Raw genomic sequence first — 21,813 nt, 5'->3', positions numbered from 1 at the left:
GTGGTGGTGAGGGCAGATGGAAAAGTATGTGAATTCACTATGGCTGACTTTCCATTGATGAACTTGTATGATCTTATACAAGTTGCATTAATTCTGAAGGAAAGGCCATTTTCGTATTTGCAAAATACTAAGCTAGATGAGTTTAAGATTGGAGTGACTCACATCAAAATCTTTATTGAAAATTATTACGAATGTCTTGCAATGACTGATGTGGAGTTGGCTACTGCAAAGGGTTTGGAAATAAGAGCTCCCATGAATCCTACAAAGACTCAAGCAGAACTTAAAAGATATGTTGATGGAGAAATCTGCTTGAAACCCTTTGGGTTAGTCTTTTCTGGGAAAGATAAGTCAGGAAGGTCGAAGAAATTTTTGTTTCAAGCTGCTGAGGTGGAAAGATATTCAACTTTGCAATATACGAACTTAGTTGTTCGTATGAATCATTTCAAGAAGAATAACGAAGGTGATAAGAAGGAACTGAAGAAAATTATTAACTGGTATACGAAGATTCGAAGGGTCATGCTTTACTCTATTCAAATTCTTACCAATTGAAGACTTCGACTTTGATTCCAAAGGGGGAGATTGTAAGGGTGAATTTTGTAATTAGTCAAAGTATTTCGTGTCTTCGTATGTTCTATTCTTCGTTCCTTATGTAATGTATTTTTCTAAGGTATTGTATTCGAAGCTTAACGCTTAGTCCTTAGAATATTTTTTGTACACTTTTCTCTCCTATAAATAGGAGTGTTTACTAGAGTTAGTTACGATGACTTTAACAGATCTTGTATTTTGTACTCAGTAAAAACTTAAGAAGCGTAATAGAGCTGAACCAGAAATCATATTTACATCGGTGTTCAAATCTCGCATACTTCTTTTTGATCATTTGAAACTCTGATTAATTTCTTACTCGATTCCTTGCTTCATCAAGACACATAGACTTATAAGCCACCAACTTATAGTACTTTCAGCCGATGTGAGAACATAACATATGGATGCATATCAATGTCTCATCGTTTTTGTGGGGATGTCCTCTACACTTTGGTCGGAAAGCGGGATGCACTCAAGTGGAAGAAAAATAATATAATTTCCACTACATCAGAAAAAGTATATTCCATTAATTTTGATTTAGGTTGATTTTAAATCTAATTTTTTTTATTTCAGTTTTAAAAGTATTGAATATCATGGGACAAATTACAATAGAGGATGAGGCTAAGAAAACTTTGTGTATACTCGTAAGCGTTATAGGAGCTATCAATAATTTCGATCGGGCAAGTGTTGATTCACTACTTCGGGGTTTGATGATTTATTTGCATACAAATGAAAGCAACAATGAGCGGGAACACTTAATTTCTTGTAGAGACTATCCAGATCTATTGAGAAGTAGTAACAAAGAATAATGTAAATAGAAACAAGATATTGCATGTTGATGTGATGCAACGCCAATTAGACTTGTACAATGTGTTGTACTTAGGGGTGCAAACGAGCCGAGCCGAGCCCGAGCCTGAGCATGGTCAGTCTCGGCTTGGGCTTGTTTAAGTTATTTGAGGCTCGAGCTCGACTCGATTCGAGCTTCTTATACTGAGTTCGACTTAACCTTGTAAATAATTATACAAGCTCGACTCGGTCTCGGGCTCGGTTTTGTTTTTTGTCTGACGTGCCTAAATAAGATTAAGCTCAGCTCGAGCTCGTTAAGAAGCTCGTTTTACTAATACCCTAAATTCTGAATCCCTAAATATGTTTTTATTTTAATATATATATATAAGTAGTAATAAATTATTTTATAGAAAGGCTCGTTTAGGTTTGCAAGCCTAATTGAGCTTAGTAACATAGGCTTGAGCTCGAGCTCGGCTCAGGCTCATTTAAAATCGGTTTCGAGTCGAGTTTTTAACGATCCGATCCCTAGTAGCTAACGAATAGTTTGGCTTGTTTGCACCCCTAGACAAAACAAACATTGCGTTAAAATGGAAAGATTCTCAAGAAGTAAGATTTTATATTGATTATTTCCAAACAAATTTACATATATGATATGATATTTAATAATTTAATCAAAAACATTATACAAAAATTGTTTTATATAATAATAATAATAATAATAATAATAATAATAATAATAATAATAATAATAATAGTTAACTTAAAAACATTTTCCTCTTTTCTTGTGTTCTCCACCATTCTTCTCGTCTATGATTTTGCCCTTAATTTTCCTTAGTAGCATCTCTAGTTTCATGATAGGTGAGGTGACTATTAATTGAGAGGCTTTGATTTAATTTTCTTTGATAATGATTTGAAATTCGACCATTCTTTTCCAAGATACAGGAGGACAACTTTGTTATTCAAACTCCATTTCAAAATGTGGTAGATTTTCAAGGTAGACTGCTCTAATAAGAACGACAAATGAAAGTAAAACATTACAAGTAATATTTATGTAATGTTTCTTTTTTTTTCTTTCTAAATAGCCGCAATCGTTTTTTTTTCATAGGGACCTTTTTTGTAATCTTTTTAGCCACATGGACCATTTCTATAACCTTTTTCAGCCACATGGACCATTTATGTAATCCTTTTAGCCACATTGACCATTTCTATAACATTTCTCAGCCACATGGACCATTTCTATAACATTTCTCAGCCACATGGACCATTTCTGTAACCTTTTTCAGCCACATAGACTATTTATGTTTATGTAATCTATTTCTGCATATGGACCATTAATGTAATCTTTTCTGCACAGAGACCATTTATGTAATATTTTTTCTACCATATGAACCAAAATTTTGTAATTTTTTTGTTAATTTCAAAGCAATCTTAGCTAGAAAAAAAGGTTGAAATTTAAGTACTATAATATGAACAGTAAAAATGAACTGTCATATAAGCAAATAAATCGAGATACATTGTTTTTTTTTTGTACATGGTAGTTTTTGTTTTTTTTCTTTTTTTATTAGAAGGGTAATATAGTCATTAATTTGCAACAAGGAACCACAATATTATAATAACCATAGATATAGACCAAAATTGCAAGAGAATACATTATGTTGTTTAACACTTTCCTATACATATTCTTTTTACAATGTATGCATCTTTTCGTATGAAACGCATTTTCTTACTTAGCTAATGATGATATGTTGCAATGCTTATCACAGCTTATCACAACTTGGAATGGTATAAAAGAAACCAACAAGTCATCGATTTTATGAAATGCATGTATGTTTTTGTTATGACCACTAATATGTGTTTGCATGATCCAACCATCATTGGTGGCAAACTAATACAATAGGGAAAATGACTTATATGGGTAACTATGTTTCAAAATTGTTCAAAAAATAACATTCAAGTTTCATGTGTTCAAAAAACACCATCCAAGTAAAGCATTTGTACAAAAAACACCAACGAAGTATATTCTTTGTTCAAATTTGGCCATGTGGTAACCGGCTATTACCGGTAAAAACTAAGTAAGGAAAAAAAACAAGAGGAAATGACTCAAAGAGGTAACTATGTTTCAAAATCGTTCAAAACACGCCATCCAAGTTTGGTATGTTCAAAAAACACCATCCAAGTAAACATTTTGTACAAAAAACACCAACAAACTATATGTTTTGTTCAAATATTACCCACTGGTAACTGGCTCTTACATGTTAAATGATGACTTGGTTTAACTATTATGACATGACATAATAATTATTGACAAAACAATCAATGATATATTCCTCCTTTAAAACTCGATTTAGGGTTTCTTCATGAACGAATGACTTCTTCTTTTCCTATGACCGGTCTTCTTCTTCTAAAGTGATGATCTCGAACTCAAGTCCAAAACCTTAATTCTTGATTGAAGGCAAAAAGGGTTCCTTCACCCCTGCCTTAATGGGCCTCTCTCCCCCTAAGGCCCAAACTCATAAAAAGCCCCAAAAGGCATCCAAGCCCAACTATAAGACCTTTAAGGCCCAATATGGTCCAAGAACCCCCGACATGGCCTTAAGCCAAAAAAATGACTTGCTACAATTAGGTGGGCCTGAGGCCAAACTTAAACAAGTCCATGCATACGCCTAACATATGTTGAAGCCTCTACGATTTGGATGTCAAGCCAGTACGCCCGGTGTACTCCTAGCGTACTCGGCTAGGGTCAAGAACCGCTAATCTTCCAAAGGCCATAACTTCTTCATTCTAAGTTCGATTTCATCAATCTTTAAATCCACGGGAGCTAATTTAGGCATCAGACAGCCATACCGAGGGTCTAAAGAATGACGAAATCAGACTTGGAATGAAGAAGTTATGGCCTTCGGAAGATTGGTGGTTCTTGACCCTAGCTGAGTATGTTGGGCGTACGCTAGGAATACATCAGGTATACTGGCTTGAAATCTAGATCGCAGAGGCTTCAGCATATGTTGGGCATATACATGGACTTGTTTAAGTTGGGCCTTAGGTCCAACTAATTGTACCAGGTCATTTTTGGGCTTTAGGCCATGTTGGGGGTTCTTGGGCCATATTGGGCCTTAGAGGCCTTATAGTTGGGCTTGGATGCCTTTTAGGGCATTTTATGGATTTGGGCCTTAGGGGGAGGGAGGCCCATTAAGGGAGGCGTAAAGGAGCCCTTTTTGCCTTAAGTCAAGAAATAGAGTTTTAGACTTGAGTTCGAGATCATCACTTGAAAGATCCCAACTTTCGTATTTATGAAAGACCCAAACTTTCATACTATTTCAAAAAAAATTTCTTAAGTTACTTCCTCAAAACATGCTACATGCATATTTATAAAACAATGTTTTATATTGATAAAGTGATTACAAAAGACTGGATACAAACCGACTAAGTTTTATTACATTTCATGTCTACCCAGGAATCTACTATTCATATACATACATGAACATTAAAATACAGAGAAATATTAATAATTATTCTAAATCTTTCAGCAGTATAAAACTATTTTGGATACTCATCACCTGCAATTGTTAAACATTGAGAGGGATAAGCGATAACGCTTAGTGAATTCAATAAATAGATACAATATAATCTTATGCCTTATATATACAAATATGACAGAAGCAAAAAGGAACAAGAACAATAATAGCATATGTGTATCATATGTCAGGCTTTCAATATCAACTCAAGATTTGATTCAAAGATTTACGATCAATGAGACATAATGATTTCAATACTTGATATGCATCAATAAAGTTTTGGCCCAAATGGCACAGAAGACATATAATTTATGATTAACATTTTGGTAGGTTTCAGGCTTATAGCCCTATCTAACCATTTGCCAATACCATAGAATAGAGTTCATTCTCTTACGGAGTCATGCTCTACATGGTCAGAGGCCACATACAATTCCTATCTAACCTTCTGCCAATGCCATAGAATAGAAGTCATTCTCTTACGAGACATGTTCTACATGGCTAGAGGCTACATACCAGTTCCACCGTGAATCTAAGTCCTTGCATTGATCACATGGTCAAAGGTATAACTTTGCTATTAAAAATAGCGAATAAAAATAACACGGGAAAATAACTCAGAATAATAACACTAAAAAGCACATAACACATATAACACATAACATACAATTGTTCCTATATATTGAACTCACCTTAAATTAACCGGGGGTTAAAATAGTAATTTGGACAGCATTTCGGCTTTAAATATGACTTTCTATGTTGAAAACCGGGAACTTAATTGAAAACCGGGCTCTGCGAAGGTAGGGCTTCAAAACCGAAAAGATAAAATTTTCGGGCTTCTCGGGAGCTTTGGGACGTGTTTCGGGTGCTAAAATTGATACCGGGGCTTCGGGGAAAGTCAAAATGAAGAAAATATGGAAAAAGGGGTGAAAAGTGTCAAAAATTCAAAGTTAGTTGGCAAGTCTCGCAGGTCTCCCTTTTATAGGGTGCGAGACCGAGGATTGCATGGCTGAGGAAGCTCCACGTCGTAGATACGAAGCTCGGATCCGAAGGGGAGACGTGGCTCATGCGAGCTTCGGACACGCGGCAGGAAGTGCGAGGGCCATGAGACTGCTGCGAGGCTCGGACGTGGCTTCAGGAGGAACGAAGCACGTGGCTCGCATGCGAGAGGGGGCGGCGGTGGAGAAGCAAGGCTCGGACACGCGTCGCTCTTCGGACGCGCCACGACTCGGATGACATTGCTGCTTCGTGCGAGGTGACGTGGCCGGTACTATTCATGCGAGATTTCTCGGAAATTGAGCCCCGAACTTCTAAAATCCATAACTTTCGCATACGAGTTCGTTTTTGACGTCTTTATATGCACGCGTAGCTAAAATTACACTCTACAACTTTCGTTTAGACTTCGTCGGCTAATTTTGACTTTATTTTTAATATTATTATTTTTAATAGACCGGGACATGAAATTCCGTTAAAAATTCATAACTTCTTCATCCGACATCCGTTTTCGTCAGACTTTTTACCTTTTTACTAGAAATGAGGAGACCTTCGATTCTCGTTTAGAATGTATCGGCCAAATATCGCTCGATCTAAAATTCGAGTTTTTAGATGTCTACTGCTAATCCGAAACTTAGAAAAATCATAACTTCCTCATACGAAGTCAGATTTTGGCGTTCTTTTTATCGAATTTCTCGGTTTAACGAATATTACGACTTTCATTTAGATCAATAAGGCTGAAAAGTAGTTTATCAAAAAAACTCACTTTTTACGTCATTCGGTGTCGTGTCAGTTTTATCGCGGATCTTCGATTGGTCATAACTTCTTCGTTATAACTCGGATCAATAAGGCTGAAAAGTAGTTTATCAAAAAAACTCACTTTTCATTAGGGACTTGTTTGTCATGTTAGTTATTTTAATTTTTTATGAGATGTCCAACATTGTTCGAAATTTGATCATATTTGGTACTAAGGTTGGGGTGTGGCCTTGGCAAACATCTCGCCAACATTCCATATATATATATATATATATATATATATATATATATATATATATATATATATATATATGTATATATCATGGAAAAATGTAAGGCTGGAGGGAGTGGTGCAGCGCTCCTTCATGAAACCGCAGTGACACATAGGCGCCACCATACCCATTACCGCAAAAGTGTGGTCTCATACCACACCCAAGGAGTGGTGCCGCACTTAGGGTTTTTTTTGCTAATCAAATAAAAACTATAATTTTAATAAAAACCATTCATTTCATTACTTCAAAATAAAAATAACATTACCTTCCATTGCCCAAATAGAAATCCTAAAAACTTTAAAAAATAAAAAATAAAAAAACACTAGAAATTTTAAACCTACAAACTCAAAAAAACATACATTAAATGATTTAAATTAAACGCACTACATGAAGTTGTCATCTGAGGACTCGTCTTCCGGGTCCAACGGATTCAAATTGAGGTCCATGTGTTGCATCCTGTAAATGTGTTCCACCAAATCCATATGAAGATTGTGATATGTTTCATTGCAACGAACCTCTTCTCTCTTTTCAATGTACTCATCGCCCCCAATTTCTATTCCTTGTGTCGCGCGAATGGTTTCCTCTTCATCATACTCACATATCGCTCTTCCTTCATTTTCGATAATCATATTATGCAGTATTATACATGCATACATGACTTCCTGCATTCTTTCCTCGCTGAAAAAATTGTTGGTTTTCTCAATATAAACTAACGCTTTTTGAGAGCTCCAAAAGCCCGCTCGACATCCTTCCTAGCTCTTTCATGAACTTTCTTGAATTTTTTCCGACGAGCATCATTCGGACATGTAAACGATTTAACAAAAACTTCATACTCAGGATAGATCCCAACAACTAGATAATAACCATATTTATATGGTGTTCCATGCAATTGGAAAGAAGAATCCGGTGCATATTCGTCGTATATGTTGTTAAATATAGGTGAGCGATTAAGAACGTTAATGTCGTTGAAGGATCTAGGAGAACCAAAAAAAGCATGTTAAATCCACTGATCCTGTGATGCCACCGCTTCGAGTATGACCGTTGGATGCCCATGATCACCTCGGGTAAATTGACCATGGTGTGAGGCCGGACAAATTTCTCATGTCCAATGTAGACAATATAAGCTTCCTAACATTCCAGGAAAGTCATGTACGCTAGCATGATGAGATTGCAATTTCATGATGTCATTACGTGTAGGCTTACGTAAATATTTTGGACCATAAAACTAAATAATAGTTTTGCAAAAATAGTGTAGACTATCTCGTGCGGTCCTAGCTGACATCCTAAAACTCTCGTCCAACGTATCAGGAGGGGTGCCATATGCTAACTGACAAAGTGCACCTGTACATTTTTGTAAAGGGGTGAAACCGGGTGTACCTCTAGCATCGGGATGTTGTTAGAAAAAATCACACTCCCTCGTTACATTTTCAACTATATGTTCGTACAATGATTTGAACATTCTTAAGCGCCTTCTAAAGTAGTATCCTTGAAAAGTGGAATTTTCTTGAAAGTAGTCGTGTATCAGACGTTGGTTTGCATCTTCATGATCTCTAAAAATATATCTTCGTGTTCTCTGTTCAGCACGGCAGATGCCCTACTGCATGCCGCTTCATACATTTGTTCCGCAGATGTAGCAGCAGCGACAAAAACATCGAACATAACATCAAACTCTTCAGAAGAATCGGATTAAGACATTTTTTTTCTTTTTTTTAAAGGTAATGTAGTAGATAAGTATAAAAAATGAGAAGGGTTGAATGATTTAAATAGGTGTTAAAGTTTAAAAGAGAAAAATATATAAAAAAAAAAAAAAAATCAGATTTTGGACCGTTAATGGTCAAATGTGAGCAGCCAATCAAAATTGTCCATAGATCGCACCCTCTCAAAGCTGCAATGCACCCTAGGGTGCACCCAGGAGGCGGTGTTGAAGGCTTATGTGGCAGAGGGAGTACGGTCCAGGCTGCACCACTCCCTGTGGTCTAAGTCCTTCTAAAAAATCATTATTCTTTGTATCCCTTTTGCTCAAAACCTCAACCATTTCCTTCCACTCAAAATATATGACTTTGATCACTTAATGATGCAATTTATGAAATTTTAATGTTACAAACTTTTTTGAAAACTCACAAACTTTAACTTATTATTTTGGAAAGGGTCCAACTATTTGGACCCTTTTTATATTCTTAAAGACCCCTTAATAATTACTTTAATTTTTTTTTCCTAAAATAAACTAATCATTACAAAAGCTGGACCCTATTAATTACTCTAACTTTTTATATTTTTAAAAGGACCCCTCATGATTATTTTATATTTTACTTTAAATAAAATTAACCATTACATAATAAAAGGGCTCAATATAAATACTTGTTTATAGAAAAAAATAACATTTTTATAAAAAAGTATTAAAATAAAAATATATTTATTTTTTTCAAATATATAAAATAAAATATTTCAAATAAAAAAATTTAATTATTTTTTCTGTTTTTAAATAAAAGGGAAGAATGAGATTTTTGGTGTGTGTAGATTTTTATTTTAGATTGGTATATGCTTATGTACATACTTGAAACAATGGTCGCTATAGATATATGTACCGTCAGTACATTTTCTATTAATAATACTTAGTTTTCATTTAAATATTTAATATCATTTTATTTTTATTTCTTGGTTTATAAAAATATTAAAATATAGAAAATATTAAAATATATAAAAAAAAACGTTCACACGTTGTATTATTATTTGATTATAAAAGAATAAAATATATAATAAATAAAAAGTTAATAGTAATTAAATGATAGGTATGAGTTTAAAAAAAATAGCTTTTAGTAATCATAAAAGCTATTGATATTATAAATACACGGAAATTTATACATAAAAAATCATTAATGAGAGGTCCACTAAGAAAATCTGGGGTCCAATTAGTAGGACCCTTTTGGAAAATATCTAAATATTGATGATCACATTTTAAAGTTTTCTTTTCTTTCCTATTTTTTGGAACCGTTTGGCATACAATTGGTTTTCTCTTTCTTTATTATCTAGGTATTGTATGTTGCTGCGAATGAAATCCATCATTTGACCATTCATTTTGTATTTATTAAAAAGACTATATATACACTTAATTTCTAAAAGTATCTTCTCTCAAATGGTTGTTAAGCCTTTCTTTTGACTCGATAAAACTATGCATGCCAAACCTATTCGCCTTTATATCAATGTATTTGGATTTATCCTTCACATCATGTTTTTCAAGATGTCCTCCTAATTTATACGACCAAATCAATTATGTCAACATAGGTTTCACCCTCCATATCAATATCATATTCATAGTAAGTGTCATAAATGGGACCGATGTCATATTTATCCTTTATCTTCATAGATCGTTGCTTCATGCTCAGTCAAACTTCTATTACATCCCTTTAAAAGATAAATATCATCATCCTTGTTGTTGGTACATGTCTGACCTCCTTATATGGTTTCATGGAAAGCCAAATTTGAGTTGGGTTCCTGTACTCTTTATCACAAGCATTTATCATTGTGTTGCATCTATCGGTTTCAATATCGCTTGAATCCCAAATATCGATTGCGAAATTTTCATGTTTAACGTCTCGCCGATTTGCAACTCTACAAGGTCTTCAACGTCCAACTATTATTTCTCGACTTTGATACCTTTAGAAGAATACAAAAAATAATGTTTGAGTACAAGAAATAATCAATAACTTGTACTATATGTGGGGTCTAAGAGGTTTGGATCATTTGATGTGGATAACAATGTCAATATGATACTCCACTTGGTTGGAATTAGTTTAAGGAGAGCCGAACTCGAAAACACTTCCTGATCATGCTTACCGCTCCAAAAACAATGTCTCTAGTTCCGAGTATGTTTAATTTTATGTATGCCCAAAGAATTTTTATACGACTACATCATATTGTACAATATAAATATAATAATCTATAAATTTTGACATAATGCATGTAGGAAGTAGAGAAGATGTTGATACCCGGTCTAAAGGGGTGGTGGGTGTTAAAAACAATGAATAGTAAAACAACTAATGAGTTATTCCTTGAGAACACCAAAGAGTTAGTTTCAATAGGTTTTGAGTGGATAAAACGGATAAAACAAATAATGGTTGTTATCACGTTTATTGTTACTATTTTATTGGCATCTGTATTAACTCCTCCGGCTGAGTATAATTAGGAAAATAGATTTCAATCTTTACGAAGCATGACGTATTCTTATTATTCCTATTAACCAATGACATTTTCTTGTTGAGATTTTTTTTGATGTTTCTATCAATAATTACATCTCGTTCTCGAATGTATGTACTGCCTAAGGAAGATTATAGTCAGTCTTATCGTAATTTTGTTGTCAATTATGTACCTGAGGGTTGCTTATGCTTATGCTACTTACTGCATTGTCCTTTATCATAAAGCTCTGTTATGGGTTTCTGACATGGGTTTATATATGTCACAAGGAACCTTTGTTAAATCTTTACGATAAAGGACAATACATGCATACATGAACTAGATTTGATTATCGAAAGAAAAATGTGATAAGAATGATTATAATCTTCTTAGGCAGTACATGCATACATGAACTAGATCTGATTATCGAAAGAAACGTAAAAAAAAATGAAGAACTTAACAAGAAATCCAAGAAGAAGCATTGCTTTATAAAGATTAGCAATCCATTTTCCTAGCTATACCCACCTTGTAGGGGTTAACACGACTGCAAATAAAGTAATAATAATAAGTGCGCTAGAAACCATCATTTGTTTCATCCATCCAAGATCTCTTGAATCGAATTCTTTAGTGTTTTCAAAAAATAATTCATTAGCTGTATTACCATTCATTGTTCCTAACATCTACCCTTACATTGGGTTTCAACATCTTCTATACTTTATATATGCATTATGTCAAAATTCATAGATCATTATATTTATATTGTGCAACACTGATGTAGCTGTATAGAAATTCTTTGAGCATATATAAAGTTAAAATACCCCGAACCAAAGGCATTCTTTTTGGAGCAGTAAGTATGATCCGGAGCTGCTTTCGAGTTCAGATTTTCTTGATATAATTCCAACCAAGTGGGATATCGTATTGCAATTGTTGTCCACCTCGAATGATCTAGATCTCTTAGGCCCACTTCATACTCCAACATATTATACAGTCCAATTGGTGGTGCATTACTGCAATATGGAATATCGAGTGTCCATCTGCATTAGTTATTGTTAATAAATCTGGATATATCCGGATAATCTTAATAAGAAATTGAGTGTTCTTTTTCCTTGCTGCTTCAAAAAAGCATTTGTAAAGCATTTGTATGCAGGTAGCTCTCGGGCCCTAGAAGTAAAGAATCAACACTTGCCCGATCAAAATTATTGGTAGTCTCGTACTCTACTACAATTGGTCCCCTAATATTCAATACCTTTAAAACTGAAATAATAAAAAACCAAATAGATTTAGAAACCAACCAAATTAAAATTATTGAGAATATACATACTTGTTCCGATGGTAGTCGAAGATATATTATTTTTCCTCCGGTTGAGTGCATCCAACTTTTCGGTTAAAGCACGAAAGACATCCCCACAAAAAAGGGCATTTGCCTAATCATGGTGTGCACCCATAATCATTCTAGTCATATCTACAAGTAGTTTAACAATCAATTAATTAAAAAAATTGAATTGACATGCATGATAAAGCAAAATGATTTGAAATGAAAGAACAAGAGATAATGCCAAATGCTTACCAAACATATCATACTCGATGCAATAGATGAGAATATTACTTCGTATCTTAGATGTCCACACCTCACCGCCCATCCCGTGACATGTTGCATATAGATACTGGGTTATTTCACATTTTCTACATTTGACACTTTTTGTTATTGGATAAAGGCGTGGAGCTTTAGGGATAGTCAACAATTGTGGGTACCTCCTTCCGTGTGAAGCAACTATGTAGATGGATGTGGTTAAACATAGCTAGAAGAATACAATATATGTATATATCTTGTAAGGGCTTTTTGGTAATTTGTAAGTCTATCATCCCACTTTGCAAAATTCCCATATGCATATTTAAAGGTGTGATAGAAGAAGCTTAACGAATGCCATTTTCAAGAAAGTTGTGGTTATTTGTATATATAGACTTTTATGACATGGAGTTATTAGTTATATCATGTGGTATGCATCGCTCTTTTATTTGTTTTTCAATTTTATTTGTTTCTTGTTTCTTATAGCACTTTACAATAATAATGCAGAAGATGAGATATGTACTCTCTATGACTTGGATTCTTATATGTAGGTTTAATGATGATGCAAGACACTAGAAACATATTTGCATGCTTCACAACTTATCCTTTCAATCAAAGCTTTATATAGTATTTCATTATGCAATGTTTTACTTCTTTATTTTAATGTGTTTGTTTAGGGGACCAAAGGACTAAATATGTGTTTGGTTGTATAAAACTGTTAGAAAATGTTTATAGAAAATGAAGTTAGAGTTTTCATTTTAGAAAACGCGATTGGTTGAACCGATGGAGTTTCATTTTTCATCTTAAAAATTTGAAAAACTTTAGAAAATTGTAAAAATCACTTTTCTAATTTATATACAATTTGGAAAACTGAAAATTTTCATTTTCTTAGAAAATTTTGGAAAATTGAACGAACCACACGTGTTTTTTAAATTTTCATTTTTCTTGGAAATTTTTCCACAACCAAACGCACACCCTACACTGCTTCAAATATGGTATGGTCTCCTACGCTATGCATGTGTTTTAGACCTTGATTTGATAGTTGTTTGTGTGTCAAATGGATCCAAAGACATTAACTATATCTGCAAACTAGTTGACATTGAACTAAAAGAAACTAAAATTAAAACTTCTTTTTGAAAATTTGTTTCCATGTTCTTTTACAAGAAAATATATGGAAAACTAGTTGACATGAGTTAAAGCAAGTTTCTTTGTTATTTTATAATAATTGATTTTGTATAGCTACAGGCATCTCATCAACAATGGTATACCCAACAAGTACCCTACTTGAAGGTAATAGAGTGACATTGAATTAAAGCAATTAGAAAAAGATTTTTTAATAGAAAAAACATGAGATACTTTCATTTTGAAATTTAAATTCGTCAAAATCCTAGAGCCTTCTTTCTGTAGAGGAGCTCATGGATAAAAAAAATGTGTTTTTGCTAAGCATTATATAGCCTCTTTGTGCAATATATATTCCACAGCCTCTTCTACAGTATCAACAACCTGCAATACGCAATTAATTAAATTACTTCATGTTTTAAGCATCAATAAATACTTTTCATCATCAAAATTTAAATAAATTTTGAAAGAAAAAAGATCATAAATCATCTCAACTCTGACTTACCTTATCAGCAGGATAATCCGTGTGGTTCTCTTTTCCTTTAAAAACACCTGTCCTTGTCAAAATAGAAAACCATGGATGTCCCGCCTGAAATATATAAAAAGGGAAAATGAATTTTTTATATAAAACTACAATTTAATTTAATAAAAAATCAAAAATAATAAAAACAAACCTGTCTTGCGCCCTTGACATCAACCGAAGGATTGTCCCCAATCATGTACAGGGTTTCAAAATGGTGTGAATTATTTATTATGTCTTTGTGATCTTCATTAAGAAGTTGCTTCAATATGGACTCTGCATTCTTGAACACTTCTGGATTTGGTTTTCCAAATGAGGTATACTCCAATGGCTTGTGGTGAATCCTACATCAATGTTCATACAAACATAAATCTTGATCTAAGTGAAAAGACATTACAATAAACATTAATTTTATTTTATTGATTATTATTTATTTAATACCTGTTAAAGATGCTTTCTAGAGCAATCCTAAAAGCCCCCATGCCAAGACGTTCACAAGGAAATACAGCCTGTTCTCACCTTTAACATGTTCAGTGCATTATTCCAATTAATCTTAAAAAATAATATTTTATAAATAAATGACCTGATATTCAAGATCATCAGCTGCAAAATACATAGGTGGTTGATGCTCACACTTCTCTCCAGGCAAACCACCCGATCTCAATATGTCACAAAGAACCTACAAAAATTATGTTACAAGAATAAATTCGAAAGCAAAAAGATTAATTTTTGTTTAAAATAAAACAACAGCTACCTGAATATCTCTACTCCAGTCAACAGGGTCACTAACAACAAAAGCTGCTTTAACTCTTTCAGAAGTGACATCAAAACTTTGGACTGATTCACTGGAGTTTTTTTGCTCATCGCCTGGTTGTTTTGTGGTCCAGGTTTTGTAAGGTGATAGAGGATCAATGTTATTGAAGTGAGATGCATATTCTTCTAATGAGATGGCTTTTCTGTAAATTAATTGAAACTAAAAAACTAAGACAATAAGTTTTGTGAATGATGAATATGGAATATTACATTCCATGGTGATTAATAGCACTTACTTGAAACCGTATTCAGACATCACCACTGCAGGCTCCCCTTTTCCAGTGGCAACAATTAATTCATTTTCAAACCTAAAAGAAATATAATGTTACAACACTTTATTAACATCATCAAACCAGAATACAAATTTCATGTAGGACATGATATAAATCATAGATGTACCTCTTCAGCAAGTTTTTGAAAGGTGTGTGACCCTGTAATACCTGCATAAGTTGGACATTCATGTCATGGTGTAACAATTAACTAATTAGCAGAATGGATGAAGTTGATTATGATGATATCATAATAGTATTGTATATATTTGGTATTACCTGAATAGGGTCGATATTCACTCCAAGGAGTTGGCTCAACTCAGAGGCTCTTCTAGATTCAGGGATGCCTCCTCCTGTTACATATGAATGGGACAGTTGCTTTAGTCATATGAGAATAGGATGAGTAAACAAAACTATTCCACTAAACAAGGATCAAGTCCTCCAATGTACTTACCATTTGTCAGAAACAGATATGGGATCTTCAGACAACCTGCAGTGAGAGGAAGTGAGATGACTATCCAAGTTTAGGTCGAGGCAAATACTGATCAGTAAGTCACGATCATTCTGGATCATCAGGCAAAGGGTAGAGAGAATGTATGAAAACCACTAAGACCTCAAAAGCATCTGGTCAAATGGTAGAGAGAACCATATGATGAATTTTCTGAACATTTATGGAAGAGAAAAGAGTTTAAAGGTATTTAATTAATGTGGAATATACATTGCCTTGAAATCCGCAAGTATTGAGGAAAATCGAAGACCTCAAAAAGCATCTGAGAACAATATATACCATACAAACTAAAATATTACCAGAATCATCGTATAATCTCCTCAAAGCTTTAGGAGAATCTCCAATTGGAGTACGTCCACGAAGTATAACACCATCAATATCAAATGCAATGCCAAAAGAATGTCTGTCACAATCAAAATAGAATTAATTATAACATAAAAATCACAGATTACAGAAATAATAACTATACAAAACGAATTGCTATGGATTAATCGACGAACCTTTTAGGTATTGAATGAAACTGAGCTGAAACACGATAAATGTAAAATTGAGTTGATGAATATCTGTTTCTTCCCTGTACAACCCTAGAAATGGTACGGAGTTTCATATTGTATTCGAACTTCAACGAAGACAGTGTTGCAGAAACTGTTGGCTCTGCGTTCCCGATAGTGAGTAGCGACTATGAACTAATCTTCTAAAATGGGCCACTATACTTTCTTCCATTTACAATTAGGTCACTAAAACTTTTCCATCCAATATTACAGTTAAGTCTAACAATAGAGTATCTAAATTTACCATCTTACCCTTTTGATATAAACCTTATATTTTGGTTGTTCAATATTTAGGTTGTATTTTATATATATATATATATATATATATATATATATATATATATATATATATATATATATATATATATATATTGTGAGACTGTGTCTTTTCTTCGTATTGTTTTTTAAAATAAATTTATTATTTATTTTAAAATATCCGAACTTTACCAAAAAAAAAAAAAAAAAAAAAAAATTGGCATGTAAATAAGTGAAACGACAATTATATCCTTTGATGTTGTTGACATCGTTAACCCTTGGAACTTAAAACAAGCCTTTCGGCAGAGGTGTCCAATCCTGTTATACTTCTTCTGCTAGGAGGCAACTCACAAAACCCTAATCAGTAAATCTATTCATCGGATATTCAATCTTTCGATCAACCGATTATCTGTCGATCTACTTGGCTCGATTACCAACTCTGAATTAAGATACACAAGGTTTGAATTTGAATTCAGTTTGGAGGATGCCTCCGAAACAATCGAAAGCGGAGGTAGCAAAGAAGCAGAAAGTAGTAGAAGACAAGACATTTGGGCTTAAGAACAAGAACAAGAGCAAAAATGTTCAAAAATATGTGCAGGCACTTCAGCTGAATGCTGTACCCAAACCCGATCCGTCCAAACTCGCTGCTAAGGTATCTATCGATAGGGTTTCGTAATCTTAGTAAGCTGTTTCATTTCAGTGGTTCTTGTAGTAAGTTTGAGTTTTTTGATTAACAGAAAAAGAAGGATGAAGAGAAAGCTAGAGAGAAGGAATTGAATGATTTGTTTAAGATTGCTGTTGTTCAACCTAAAGTACCTCCTGGTAGGTCTTGTATTGATTTTCATTTTATTGGATTTTATCTTGAGAAACCTGAATCTTTCCGTATTGCTCTGTAAATATATGATTCGGCTTGATATTAACCTATCTGGATTCTACTATGGGCGATACATATCGGAAGCATATGGGAAACATGTTCTTCAGTTAAAGTTATATTTGCTAATATAGTTTTTCATCTCATTAATTGTGCTCTTCATCAGGTGTGGATCCAAAGTCTATATTGTGTGAGTTTTTCAAAGCTGGTCAATGTGCAAAAGGTTTCAAATGCAAGTTCTCTCATGATCTGAATATACAAAGGAAGGGTGAGAAGATTGATATCTTCAGTGATAAGCGCGATGAAGGTTGTTGTTTTCAACTATTTGATTGCTTATTCTTTTCCTTCTCTTCCTATTGTGATTTGATAATTGATATGGAGTATAACTAACTTGTTCTTGTGGAATCTTAGACACAATGGAGGAATGGGATCAAGAGATGTTGGAAAAAGTTATTGAATCAAAAGGAAAAGAGTACAACCAGAATAAACCAACTGACATTGTATGCTTCTTTAAGTTGTTAAACATTTTCCATAAATCTATATTGCCATTGAATATATGTTGATTTAATACACATTTGGAACAGGTTTGCAAACACTTTCTTGATGCAGTGGAGAGAAAGCAATATGGTTGGTTTTGGGTTTGTCCAAATGGTAATAAAGAGTGTCACTACAGACATGCACTCCCTCCTGGATACATCTTGAAGTCCCAAATGAAGGCTCTTTTAGAAGAAGAAGCTAACAAGCTAGCTATTGAGGATGAGATTGAAGATCAGGTAAAGATTCCATCTTTTTCACCAAAGCAGTTGTTTTTCTTTGTTTACAGTTATACCCTTCACCTGATTTATCTTATTCCCTCAGCGTGCAAAAGTGAAAACAACAACTCCAATGACTACTGATCTGTTTATGGATTGGAAGAAGATGAAGATGGATGAAAAAGAAGCTGGATTGGCTGCTCAAAGAGCAGAGAGGGCTAAGAATGATCGAATGAGGTTTGTTTGTTTTTTCTTAATGAATACATTTTGACTTTTTTAAAAAGATTTCTTGAAAATAATCATTTTGTTGTTGGTTTTGCAGTGGGCGAGAGCTGTTTCTTTCTGATGCTAGTTTGTTTGTGGATGATGCTGAGGCATATGAGAAGTACCACAGAGAAGAAGAACCTGATAATACCACTCAGAAGGTATATATATAAAAATTAGTTGTTTTAATGATAAAAAAAATGTAGTTGTTATATGCATATTAAAAGTCCTACCACAAAGGCTTAATTTTTGGGTTCTCCATTTGATTTCAGGCACAAGATAACTCATCAACAGGTGGACCAAGTACATCAACAAGTGTTGCTGCTGTTTCTGAAGAAGGCAATTCCCAGATTCATGATGATGATGATGATGAGGATGATGATGATGATGATCTGGATATGGATGAGTTGAATGAGCTTGAAGCAAGCTTGTCAAGAACATCTATCCAAATCAGAGAGCCAGTGAAATGAGATTGCTTACCATGTAACTTGAAGAGTGAGAGAGAGGTAATATTGTTTCATCATATTGTAGAATGCAAGTTTTGAATTGGGTTTTCATGTATTGTTTTTTTTTTTTTTTTTTTTTTTTTTTTTTTTTTTTTTTTTAATCTGAATTATGTAGTTTAATAGGTTTTGTTTTATCCACCAACATTAAATATTTGGACCAAACTTAGTGTCAATGAAGACAATGTTTTGAATGTTTACACTATGACATTCTATTTCACGTTTTTTGTGTTAAATGAGCAGGAGTTTAAACAATAAAATGTATGATATAACATTTGGGCTATGTTATAATGTGTGGCAAAAACAGAATCAACAATGTACTCTATATTGATGATAACCCGTATTTTCTATACATGAATTAGATTACCAACTTGCAAATAAAATGCATGGCATAAGTTAAAGTCTTATAGCAAGTTCAAGTTACTTATATTTTGTATTAACAGATCATGTGAAGTAGCTTTCAAGATATTTGCTTACTCTCGACAAACAAACATTTTTTTAAACCCTAGAAATGATTAAGGGTTCGGAGACCAAAGGGCTTACAGCCTAGCGTTATCCTTCAGTCAAAGGTAGACCTGATAATTTGATACACGACACGAACATGATACGAGTTTCCCGTGTATGTGTTTTAGAAATTTGTGTTTCATGTTTATTCGTATCTTACATGTATTTTAAATTCGTATTTCGTGTCTTACACGTGTCAAACATGAATTTACATGTTTAGACACGTATAAGACACGATATAAATTCGTGTTGACACGTGACACGTACAAACACGTATATACACACATATATACTTTAGGGTTAAATTTTATATTTATAATATATTAGGGACCATTTGCGTAAAGGTCAATAATTAGTTTATAGCCTTAGCTTAAAAAAAGCCATTAAAAATGTGTTTATTCGTGTGTTTTTGTGTTTACGTGAAAAACGGATAAAAAAACGTGTTTGTTCGTGTCGTGTCAAGTGTCACGATTTTTTTACGTGTCATGTTCGTGTTTGATACCCCAAACACGTTTTATAATTCGTGTCATGTTCATGTTTAACAAATTCGTGTCGTGTAAATTCGTGTCTGACACGAATACATGATATGCAGACACGGATTGTCAGGTCTAGTCAAAGGTTGAGACTAAAGTTGTAAATTTAGGAGTAGTAGGTGTAGAGATTTCTTTCAAATGAACTGAAAGTGTGTTGAGGAAGGAGTGTAATGAAGGCTTGTCAAGCACATCACAATTTAACTGGAAATGAGAGATTTCTTTCTAACGAACTGAAAGTGTGTTGGAAAAGGAGTGTATAAAGGCCACTCAAGCACAATGTAAACACTTTTCAACACATGCCATAGATGTTTTTCTAACGGGACAAATAGAACAGTTGCTATTAGATAATATTTAATTTATGTTTAAAATTTAAGTTTCTTGATAACTTTTATCATGTTGAGCTAGATAGATTAGATTAGCTTTATCCGTTTTCTTTTCCTATAGTTTAGGAACTTTGTATCTTTTTAATCCCATTATGGGATTTGTCGATGATGAGAAGAAAACAACAATTCAATACCATCAAATTTATGATGGTATCAGAGCGGTTCAAGAAATTCTAAAACACAACAAAACAGCAAAACAACATCACCTGTATCTTAATCGATGTCAGGCGAAAAGAAGACAGAAGGAGGAAGCTCCAGCAACACCATCGATCACAATTCTCCCTATTATCTGCATCCATCTGACGTACCAAAACAACTACATGTCAACGACATCCTCACAGATTCCAATTATGCCGATTGGGCACAAGAGATGCAAAATTTCCTGTTTGCAAAGAACAAAATAGAGTTTGTTGATGGAACTCTTGCAAAACCAGAAAAGGGGACTCCCGAATACATGCCGTGGATGCGGTGCGATGCCATGGTGAAAGGCTGGCTCGCCACCGCAATGGAGAAAACGATACGGGATAGTGTCAAATATTCTATGACTGCCTCACAGATGTGGAAGGATTTGCACGAGAGATTTGGCAAAGAAAGCTCACCAAGGGCGTACGAATTGAGACAAAAAATATCCGTTGCTCGACAAAACGGAACGACTGTCTCAACTTACTACACCAATCTGAGGTCCTTATGGGATGAGGCGTCGTCGATCTTGCCACTTCCGGTGTGCACCTGCAAGAATTGTACCTGCGAAAACGGGAAAAGGATGCTAGAGTACCAAGAAAAGGAGCGCCTTTATCAATTTCTAATGGGGCTCGACTCTGATTTCAACGTAATTAGAACCCAGATTCTAGCGACCAAACCGATTCCATCCTTGGGAGCGGTGTACCACCTGGTTGCAGAGGACGCGAGACAGAGATTTATTTCCGGTGAAAGCAGATCGGCGCCGGAGGCTGCAGCATTCAAGACCAGTCAAGGGAAAAATCCGACTTTCAATCAGAAGAACAATTGGAAGATCCAGAAAGAGAAGAAGGAGAACGATTACTGTACTCATTGTAATCGCTCAGGGCATAAACGCGATGGTTGTTTTAAACTGGTGGGCCACCCAGACTGGTGGCCCAACAAGAAGACTGAAAAAGGGAAGTCCACGGTTGCATTTGCAGATACAGACTCTAACCCAATCCCAGATTTAACAAAAGACCAATATCAAATGTTTGTGCGCCATTTTGCAAACGACGAAAAAGAAACTCCGGTACGAAGTCCGAACATGGCAGGTAAATCAAGTAATGAAGAGGACTGGGTCATCGATTCAGGTTGTACTGAGCATATAGCTTATATT

At 34.3% G+C, this 21,813-nt stretch overlaps 2 protein-coding genes across 2 annotated transcripts; one reads left to right on the top strand and one right to left on the bottom strand.

The window, feature by feature from the left end:
• Positions 1 to 13,821: 13,821 nt before the first annotated feature.
• Positions 13,822 to 16,722, bottom strand: LOC111888980 (uncharacterized protein YKR070W). Its single transcript, XM_023885111.3, has 12 exons — positions 16,362 to 16,722; positions 16,161 to 16,264; positions 15,808 to 15,843; positions 15,633 to 15,706; positions 15,484 to 15,524; positions 15,321 to 15,392; positions 15,026 to 15,227; positions 14,855 to 14,950; positions 14,713 to 14,780; positions 14,426 to 14,615; positions 14,257 to 14,340; positions 13,822 to 14,135 (listed from the first exon to the last, which is right to left on the bottom strand). The coding sequence occupies exons 1-12, from the start codon at positions 16,466 to 16,468 to the stop codon at positions 14,079 to 14,081; spliced, it is 1,131 nt and encodes a 376-aa protein (XP_023740879.1). The 5' UTR covers positions 16,469 to 16,722; the 3' UTR covers positions 13,822 to 14,078.
• Positions 16,723 to 16,925: 203 nt separating this feature from the next.
• On the top strand, positions 16,926 to 19,111 carry LOC111888964 (zinc finger CCCH domain-containing protein 11). Its single transcript, XM_023885096.3, has 8 exons — positions 16,926 to 17,319; positions 17,405 to 17,489; positions 17,705 to 17,845; positions 17,950 to 18,038; positions 18,123 to 18,311; positions 18,397 to 18,527; positions 18,613 to 18,715; positions 18,827 to 19,111. The coding sequence occupies exons 1-8, from the start codon at positions 17,152 to 17,154 to the stop codon at positions 19,022 to 19,024; spliced, it is 1,104 nt and encodes a 367-aa protein (XP_023740864.1). The 5' UTR covers positions 16,926 to 17,151; the 3' UTR covers positions 19,025 to 19,111.
• The last annotated feature ends 2,702 nt before the right edge of the window (positions 19,112 to 21,813 follow it).

This window comes from Lactuca sativa, chromosome 8 (assembly GCF_002870075.4).
Source record: "Lactuca sativa cultivar Salinas chromosome 8, Lsat_Salinas_v11, whole genome shotgun sequence".
NCBI classification, from domain to species: Eukaryota; Viridiplantae; Streptophyta; class Magnoliopsida; order Asterales; family Asteraceae; genus Lactuca; species Lactuca sativa.
The sequence above is the reverse complement of the archived record's forward strand: the minus strand, read 5'-3'. Positions and strand labels throughout refer to the sequence as shown.

Excerpts from the sequence above, each read along its gene's own strand:
- LOC111888980 (XM_023885111.3), bottom strand. The coding sequence starts at position 16,468 with ATGAAACTCCGTACCATTTCTAGGGTTGTACAGGGAAGAAACAGATAT. Across the intron at positions 14,781-14,854 it reads CTGATGATCTTGAATATCAG|GCTGTATTTCCTTGTGAACG; the intron begins GTCATTTATTTA and ends AGGTGAGAACAG. Across the intron at positions 14,136-14,256 it reads CGGATTATCCTGCTGATAAG|GTTGTTGATACTGTAGAAGA; the intron begins GTAAGTCAGAGT and ends TGCGTATTGCAG.
- LOC111888964 (XM_023885096.3), top strand. The coding sequence starts at position 17,152 with ATGCCTCCGAAACAATCGAAAGCGGAGGTAGCAAAGAAGCAGAAAGTA. Across the intron at positions 17,320-17,404 it reads CGTCCAAACTCGCTGCTAAG|AAAAAGAAGGATGAAGAGAA; the intron begins GTATCTATCGAT and ends TTTGATTAACAG. Across the intron at positions 18,716-18,826 it reads CTGATAATACCACTCAGAAG|GCACAAGATAACTCATCAAC; the intron begins GTATATATATAA and ends ATTTGATTTCAG.